At 31.0% G+C, this 9,702-nt stretch overlaps 1 protein-coding gene across 5 annotated transcripts; it reads left to right on the top strand.

Annotated features, from left to right (window-relative positions):
* The first annotated feature begins 802 nt into the window (after positions 1–802).
* Positions 803–7,614, top strand: LOC149891125 (uncharacterized). Of its 5 annotated transcripts, none has more exons than XM_090082763.1 (8): positions 803–1,307; positions 4,348–4,609; positions 4,899–5,010; positions 5,257–5,340; positions 5,607–5,833; positions 6,010–6,227; positions 6,859–7,018; positions 7,442–7,614. In XM_090082763.1, exons 2-8 carry the CDS (start codon positions 4,378–4,380, stop codon positions 7,597–7,599), a joined length of 1,191 nt encoding a protein of 396 aa, XP_089938889.1. In that variant the 5' UTR covers positions 803–1,307; positions 4,348–4,377; the 3' UTR covers positions 7,600–7,614. The 5 variants fall into 5 exon arrangements, with proteins under 5 accessions (XP_089938889.1, XP_089938888.1, XP_089938890.1 ...); XM_090082762.1 differs by having other exon boundaries at positions 1,687–4,609; XM_090082764.1 differs by lacking the exon at positions 5,257–5,340 and having other exon boundaries at positions 1,687–4,609.
* Positions 7,615–9,702: the final 2,088 nt, after the last annotated feature.

The raw sequence follows: 9,702 nt of genomic DNA, 5'->3' as shown, positions 1-9,702 counted from the left end.
TTTTATAGTAGTATCAATAGTTTTGTCTAAAGATTCAAGAATGCTTTCGCCGGTAGGTTCTCCTGGAAACGACTTGTTTTCTATTGCGAATGTCTTTAGCTCAAATTCAGGACATACATATGACAGACAGAAATAAATAAATGGATCTTGCGCCCTCGAAGTCCACAGGTCAGTCGATTAACCTTGGGTTCGCTTCGAAACAAAGATAATATACTTTGAATGGTTCGAAACTAAAAAAAAAGTTCGATTCAAAACGAAACTAAAAGTCAGTTTCGAATTCGCAATCGAAGTTTCGAATTTCGCACATCACTACCCTGAACTTAGGAGAAGATTATGTGCAGCCACCTGAAAAGTAGAACTCAATTATTTTTGATGTCCACTACAATTCAAAGTGATCACATTTTTATATGAACTTCAATTGTTCTCTTAAAGTTGTGTATGCTGAAGATGTCTAAATAACAAGTTTTAATCAATTTTTTATCAATGCTGTTAAATACATGACAATTGAAGAAATAAACAATCGTATTGAGCAACAGTAGGTAATTGTTTAATAAATTCTACAACTAAACTTAATTTAAAAAACGATAAAAACCGAGTTCTTCTTTTAATTCACCCTATTATTTCGACGTGTTATTTTCTTAAGATCTTTAGGTTCAAATATATTCATTTTATCTTTTTAAATTGTGAAGAATGCGAAAAAATAATTAATTTTTTTGTCAAAAAGCTTTAATATAAATCATTTAAATCATGAGGAGATCATTTGAATTGCGGGAAACACGTCACATAAAGTAATACCCAGCAAACCACGACACTCGGGTCCCGCGCCGTATTTGTCTGGGCTGGTGTGGGTTGCCCAGCCTGGGTTCAGTGAGGTTTTTATGTGGGTTTCAATGCGGGTCCCGTGTTGATATCCCAAACGATAATGCATTATGACGCAAATAAACAACAACTTCATTTCATTTTTCTTAAACAATTATTAGCGACTGAAAGCAATTTTAAATGTTGTGAATTTAGTTTGTGTACTTATATATAGATTTATTTATATAGGAAATTTTTTATAATACTTACTATTTTTGTATAAATTATGTACTCACTATAATAATCATTGTATACGAATTAAATTCTTTTTAGAATCTGTCAGATAATCTGATAAAAGATGTTTACAATTTGTAATCGAACATTCGTGTTTCACCAAATATATCTGATTATAATCTGTTGTATGTGTCATCAGATAACCATAATCATCTAATGAAACATGCAACAGATTATCTGATGCAACACAAATGAATAATGTTTGATCAATTCAGGTATGAAACAGAAATGTATATATCATTTCTCTCTCTCTCTCTCTCTCTCTCTCTATATATATATATATATATATATATATATATATATTTATATATATAAATAGTAGTTAAGACATGTCATTAATGTCTCAATTACTGTAATTTGTCAAACATTTGGAATATGTTGACACTATTGTAAGCCATTACATAATAAATTCTTTAGAAGTGTTAGTTTCTGTATTTTTATATTTTTAATGGGACTGTTATTATTTTATAGGTTTTTTTGTTTTTATTGTTTTTCAAAAAAAAACTTAATTTTTTTGTCTATAATTAGATATTAATTCCAATTTTTTATTTAATAAACATTCTTGGATTTGATTGTGTCAATATTTTCTTTCAGGCATAGTATACATCTTTTGGAAATATCATTATATGCAGGTGCTGTTTTAAGAATAAACCAGTTCAATATAAAATCATTAATTTCTTAATCTTTCAATTCCTGTATGTATTTTGATAGCATAGTGTGTTTTTAATACTTTTGTTTTTAAAAGAATTGTGGGGTGTTCTTTTGTTTTTTATTTATGCTATATTTTTTTAAACAGCAGTTCTAATCAGAAAATATTAAGTTAAGTTAAACTTTATAATGGCAACATCTAATGATGATTTCAAGTTGTGTTCAGATAGAACAAAACGAAGAAGAATTAATTCAAAGGTTTCAATAATACTTACAGAGCTATGTATGAAAAATGAGAATTGTGCTAGTATTTCCATGTTAGATAGAACTGTGGATGATATAAGTTTTAGTAAATCAAGAAAAAAACTTGATCAGAATGCAAATGTTCATGAAAAGCAAAATGAATCTATAACTATTTTTGATAGGTTAAATTCTTAAAGCGAGTTTTCAGAAAAGTTTTCTGATAGTATTGATAATAAATCTGATGTTGATTTTGATTATAGTAGGGACGATTCGAAAACTGATGAAATTGATGAAAATGTCAATGATAATTATAACTGCAATGACTGTACACTAAAAAATAAGTTGCGAGATTGGGCAATAACTTACAGTGTATCACACTCAGCTTTAAAAAGTTTATTGCACATATTGAGTCCATTACACTTCAATCTTTCTAATGACTCAAGAACTCTTTTAAGCACTCAGCGAACTGTAGATATTAAGTATATTGCTGGTGGAGAATATTATTACTTTGGGGTGCAGTATTGGTTGCTTAATATTTTAAAATTAAATCAGCCTGATTCTATAGTTGACCTTTTGCATATTCATATTAATATTGATGGTATACCACTGTTTAATAGCAATTCAGTTTCACTTTGGCCAATTCTTGGTTCACTGAAAGAGTGTCCATTAAGTGGACCTTTTCCCATTGCAATTTACAGTAGTACGAAAAAACCTACACCTCTTGATGAATATCTGAATGATTTTGTTTCAGAAATGAAGAGTTTAAAGCAACATGGTTTTCTATTTAATGGTAAAACTTACATAGTGAAGATTGATGCTGTAATATGTGATGCACCAGCAAGGGCTTTTATTAAATGTATTAGGCTTCACTCTGCTTATAACTCATGTGAGAGATGCATGCAGCGTGGCAAATGGTGTAACAAAGTAACACTGCCCAATTTAGAAGCACCACCAATTACAGACCTAACCTTTACTGAGCGTCATTATTCTGACCATCATGTAGGTTCTTCACCATTGGAGCAGTTAGGTTGTGGTATGGTTACAGAATTTCCTTTGGAATATATGCATCTTGTGTGTTTAGGTGTGATGCGCAGGCTTTTATTTCAATGGATTCATGGACCACGTGGGGATTGTAAGCTATCTCAGTTACAATTATCTATGATATCTAACAACTTAGCAATTATACGTAAACACATCCCCAGAGAGTTTTCAAGAAAACCACGATCTCTTTTAGAATATAAAAAATGGAAAGCTACTGAATTAAGACAATTTTTTTTGTACACTGGGCCTGTTGTCTTAAAAACTATTTTAAAAGACACAATATATTCAAACTTCCTTGATTTGTCTGTTGCCATACGGATATTGCTGAGCCCAAATTTATTGTCAAAAAATATTGCCTATGCTGAACAACTCTTAAAATACTTTGTGTTTTCATTTTCTAAGTTGTATGGTGAAAATCAACTTGTGTATAATATTCACTCTTTAATACATTTGCCCAGTGATGCTAAACATTATGGTGTTCTTGATAATGTATCTGCATTTCAATATGAAAGTTACCTTGGGAGATTAAAAAAATTAGTTCATAAGCCTCAAAATCCAACTGGTCAAATAGTACGCCGAATTATTGAAGGGCACTGCAACATCAATGACAACACTTCCAATAAGAAAGAGCCAATGTTGAAGAGAATTCATTTAGATGGTCCTATACCTGTTGATTATCGTTCTTATTTTCAGTTCAAACAATACCATGGACCTAGGTATTTTATCTCCACATCCATTGGAGACAATTGCTTTCAGATTAAAAGTAAGTTAGGAATTGTAAAGAATATTTTGCACAATTCTACCTTTGCTGAACCCAATAATGCTTTAGTTGTGTTTGAAGAATTTGAAGATGCTGAACTATTTTTTTCAGATCCAGTTAGTTCAATTTCACTTTCAATATATTTTGTGACCAAGCTTACTGGAATTAGACAAACTTTTCCTGTTGCTAGTTTGCTGACAAAGTATCTTCTACTTCCATTTAAACAAGGATTTGTGGCTTTACCACAGTTGCATTTATCTTAACTTTTAAAATATTTTTTTCAAGTCAATTTAAAATTTCTATAGTTTAAAAAAGAAAATAATTTATTACTTATACAACTTTAATATTACACTTTCTTTTGGTAATGCTTTGAGTGATTTTTTTTGTTTAGAATTTGTGAATGTACAAGTTGTTACTCCATAGATAAATAAATATTAAAAAAATTTTACTTTGATAAATTTAGTTGCAATATTAATTTGTAATATTTTTATTTGATTGAAAATATTTAAAGAATGGTGAGTATTATGACTACATGACTATTAATATTGATTACTAAATTTCAGCTGATGCAGTTTTGATTTTACTATACTAAAATGTATGCAATTGTTGAATATGTTGAGACTAAAGAGATTGATTTTTTGCCAATGAAGTGGATGGTTGATGGAAATAAACAGAATGTTAAAAGTTTAATTAAAGATAAAACTGCATTAAATTTTTACTATCCGCCAGTAAAAGCAGCAAGTAAAGTGTCAAATGCCAAAAAAATATGCAGTAACCCAGAAGAACACTGGCTTTTATACAAAGTGCGAATTCTTGGAACTGCAAGTTAGTACTATTGTTGTTTTTAGAGATCCTTCTATGAAGGATCTGGCTTTCTCTCTTAATAAGATTTTTAGAGCTCCTTAAGGGACTCTGATTTAGTCATTAATAAAATGGTTTTGCAATGGTAGAAAGGAGAGCACTCTTTTCTCCCATTTCTAAAACATTTAGAGCACTCATGTTTGCAAAGAAAAAATAATTGTTTAGAGCATAACACTTAGCTATTGATGTGTAAAATTTTTCACGGACATTGCATGTAATCAATGAAATGTACACAAAATATAATTTGTTCTAGACACTCTTAAAAGCGCAAATGAAAAAACAAAACAGTCTGAAGACACATCTAATGTTGACTATGACACAGATGATTATAATAACTGTAGAAATTTGGAAACACAAAAAATTAGGTTAGAGAATTCCAGTATAATTTGTTTCACTCATGTTCAGAGTTAAAATAAATGTAAATATATATTAATTTTTTTAATTTAATTTTAACTGTAGAAAAATTGTTTTCTGATTTACAGATCATTTTAGAATTTTTCATTCAAATTATTTTTAGCTTGCTGTCTATTGTTTCAATAATAAAATCAATTAATAAAATTTTTTAGTTTAATTTACAATATTTAAAAATAATAATTGTCACTTTTGTTTAGAAAAAGAAAACATTCTTTTGACTATGAAAATGATGTTGCTGATGATGAAATTGAAGACTCTTATCAAGAAAACAGATTGATTACGTAAAAAAATTAAATCTATAAAGTTCTAAATTGTTTATCTAAGATCATGAGACACCAAAAAATTATAAATAAATAAAATAGTATTAATAGAATGGTTTTTGTTATTTTTTATCACTTCAAATTTTCAGATATGAAGGTTTTTTAATAGATGGCAGGTGTGGTTCTTGGTTCTTTAATAGATGGATTGCCGTAGTAATAGTTTTAAATGTGAATATAGTTGGTAAATCTAGTACATTTATACCTATTTTGTTATCTTGTTGTTTCAGAAATACAAGCATCTCTATGGTTACAAAACCAACACCACCTCAACACTTAAGGGCAATACAATCAAGCTCACACTCATCTTTGTCTCAAAATGTGCCTGTATTAAAACACCTACCACAATCCAGTACCTCTGATCACCAGCCTAATGTAATACAACCTGAAATGTTACCCAGTCATTCAAAAAATGTAATGGAAACATCAGCTCAGGTGTTAAATTCAATAAACTCAAGTAAGCTTGTTTTTTAAAGTTGCTGAGTTCCATGATTATTAATTTTAAAAAAAAAAATTGAAGTAATTCAAATTATTGAAATAGTGAGATTATAACTTAGATTTTGAAATTGAGTTTTTGACTGTATTGTATAGCAAATTGTAGAGTATAAAACCAAATTTTTAAATATGATTTAGCTGTTCTTATGCAGAAGTTATTAACAACTCTTGAAGAAATAAAAGAAACTCAAAAGACTCATTCTGTAATGTTACAATCTATTATGCGAAAATTAAATACACCTCAGTTGGAAAATGATAATGAGTTGCCAAATGACATTCACTTTCCCCTTTCTAATATCAAAGATATTAATGATTTGGAGGAGCATCTAAAAGATCAATCAATAAAGAGAACACTGGTGAGTATTTTATTTTCCATGTCTAACAATATTATTTTTCATAACTTCATGGTTTATTTTATGTTTTATGAAATAAATAAGTGATGTGTAAACTAAATGTTTTATAATTACAACCTAACCCATGGCCTGGGCATGGTGTTAAACTGATCCTATATTGGCCCAGGTGAGGTTCTTTAGCTGTGGTAAGGTACTTAGTTAATTTAGCTGTGGTAAGGTATCAAAGTTTTCCATCTCCTAGGAGATGGAAAGCTTTGAGGTTAAACCCCCAATTTTAATGAGGAGTTTGTAAATCTAGGCTGAAGGGCCACTGTAGTTATGGGGGCCACTCATTTTTTATTAACAGTCTCTCAACTCTTAATTTTGACACACAAGCCTTGTCACAAAATTGCTGCATGGAGAAATAAAATGAGTGTGGTTCTTCCTGAGGTGGAGAGTGGTGGGATTGAACCACAAACCTTGTATTTACAAGGTGGATGCTCTACCACTACTTCATCTATACTTAAAAGCCTAATCATATGTGTTACCTCAAAGTCTTCGAAAAATGTTACATTAGCAAATGTAATTGGCTGTAAAAGAGTACATACATAATTCAATCATTTACTAATTTAATTCAACTTGATACTTTTTTCAGACTTGTATTGTATCCAATATTGGTGGAAGCTCACTAAATGATGCCATTAAAAGAATGATGAAATTCATTCTCTCTAATAACCTTGGAAGACTGTGTAATCTTTGCGGGCAATCTGGAAAAGTTTGTTTTTCCAAACTGGAAATATTTGAAGTTGTCTGTGGTATGTTATTCTATTCATATAATAATCTTGAGACGTGTAATTTAAAAAATGTTTTTTCTGTGAGTTTTGTCTTGTGAAATTTTTTTAATAAAGTTTGTGTATTAATACACAAACTTTATTAAAAAAATTTCATACCAGCAACTGCGGTATGGAAATTTTCAGCACTTAATCTAAACGGTCAAATCAAAACGTGTGTGTGTGTGTGTGTGTGTGTGTCTGTGTGTGTCTGTGTGTCTGTGTGTGTGTCTGTGTGTGTATATATATATATATATATATATATATATATATATATATATATATATATATATATATATATATATATATATATATATATATATATACTGTGTGTGTGTGTGTGTGTGTGTGTGTGTGTGTGTGTGTGTGTGTGTGTGTGTGTGTGTAATTCTTCTTTTGTGCGTTTAGGTGCAGTTAAAAGAAATGCATTAACGACTAATGCAACCCAAAAGGAGATCGAAGGCGAATTGCGCAGGTGGTTCGCTAACGCCCGAGACCGGGGCCAAGACAGCCGAAAAAAAAAAGTATCTGTAACATCTTCAGATTCTTTATTATCAGAAATATAGTTAGAATTCAATATATATATTCGACTATTAATTAAAGTATAAAGTATGCGAGGTTTACTAAGTTTCAAATACATTTGAGGATTGCCATGCGGTGATGGTCATACAGGTCGTAGATTGGTCCCAAGATGCACAAGTTAAGCTTAACAAACGGTCTCTGTGGGTCACATCCCAAGCAGTTCCCATGCGGGCCCCTTCCAAAAATAATGCCTTGCGGTTCCCGTGCGGGCCCCCTGGACAAAACCTTGTGGGTCCCGACTGGGATTCCCGTGCGGGACCCATACTTTAACTAACGTGGGACCCGTGCGGGTCCCGACTTGTTTGGCTGGCTGGGTAAGACTTCAAGAGAGCTATGCACTCTGAAAATAAATAAAGAATTAAACTAAAGAAAATAAAGAAACTAACTGATACAAAAACAAAACAAAAAAAGCACTGGAAGACTTCACACGATCACAAACGAAAAGACAATATGATTCAACAGAAGAGAGCATTTAAAACAGCTGACTGCACGAGAATGGATAGTAAAAACTAATACGCTTGAATTTAAAAATGATATATAAAAAAAGCACAGCTACTTCCACAAACTTCTGCAAACACAAAAATTAGCGATTAATCTTACGCAAGAACGATCATTGTATTGTTGCAGCTTGATTAGGGATTGATTTGGAAACAACCAGTTTGGCAATTTAAATAAAATTGTGGGAGTTCTAAAGATTTTAAAGTTGAATCCACTGAGGTCAGGGAAATGTTTAATTAGAAAAAGAATGTTCGGACAAAGATTTTGTTTGTTATATAAGATTTCTCAACTTCTGTATATTCACACAAAAATGTAAGTGTCAAACGGTTCTTAAAGATATTTTTAGTCGTGATCGTGAAAGCAAGTTTTACATTTTTTCAAATGTTAGCATGCTTTCATGCTGTAGGCTGTTAACATTTGTCCGAATCTCTCTCTGAACAAATTATAACAATGATTAGTTATGGTTTTAGGTTTTCTTTAGAAATTTTGCTTGAATTTTCTTCTTGAAGGGAAATAGGCTTTTCATCGCTACATTGTAAAAGTTTAATTAGCTTAACCCGCACATCTTATTGCTGCCTGACAAATTCAACGCCAATTTTTGTAAATTTACAATCAAAACAACCATCAAACACATACGACTCACAAACATTTTTCTAATTTAGAAAAAATTTTCCAATAGGATATGTCGTGCATTTTAAAATATTTACTAAACTTTCATGATTAAATGGCACAAATGTCAGTAATCCTTCTATAGCACATTGTTGTTTTTAAAGAGTTAGCAAACTTTTAAAATAGATTTTATACAGACAAGATTATGTAAAAAATGAGAGCGCAGCGGAACAGAACAAAGCTCAAGTTAAGGTACTCAATGATCACAAACCAATAAGGTTAACAAAATCAACAAAAAAACTTTTTGTCTACAGTTTTAAAAAGTCAGTACAAATAGGCACAGTTCCTTTTCTTGAACGTTGCTGCCAACAAATTAAAGAAGGTATAGTGCAGTAGCCACTTTCATCCAACCCCAAAATAGATGCGAGCTCCTTTCATGATAAAACCATAACAAATTTGTGATTGTTTTAATGATTATAGAATGTTCCTCTGTGTGAGATTAATGCAACAGTGCTGCTTAGAGGATAAAGCACCTTACGTCACATTGCCCGGAGTTGGATGGTACCTTCAAATCTGTACTCGATACACATTATCGACATTATATTCTTCATGGCAAAGCTCTGGAAGTGCGACATTCTCCAGAGTATTTTCTGTTATCATTGAAGTATAAAGACGCCAACCGCTGCCTTTGGCGAGAAATGCAGAAGCAATTTTATTAGGATATTTCTCGCATGTTGATTGTTTTTTATAACATTGGAGCTATTAAAATTGGTGAGCCTAATGCATTTTATCGGAAATAAGCTACGCTTACATTTTCAACAGTGAAGAGATGTCTAATCTACTTACCCATATGATTCCCAGCCATGTGAAGTTGGTCATATTGTGGACTGCTTGTAATTTAAATTTTGATATTGAAGTTAAAACAATGGTTTATATACTTATGACGCTATCACTAATCCAACAGCGTCAAATGTAATTTT

This window comes from Hydra viridissima, unplaced genomic scaffold (assembly GCF_058129835.1).
Source record: "Hydra viridissima isolate aposymbiotic clone 2 unplaced genomic scaffold, HvirCarnegie_v1 scaffold_3, whole genome shotgun sequence".
Taxonomy (NCBI): Eukaryota; Metazoa; Cnidaria; class Hydrozoa; order Anthoathecata; family Hydridae; genus Hydra; species Hydra viridissima.
Note: the sequence above shows the minus strand (reverse complement) of the source record. Positions and strands in the feature narration are given on the sequence as shown.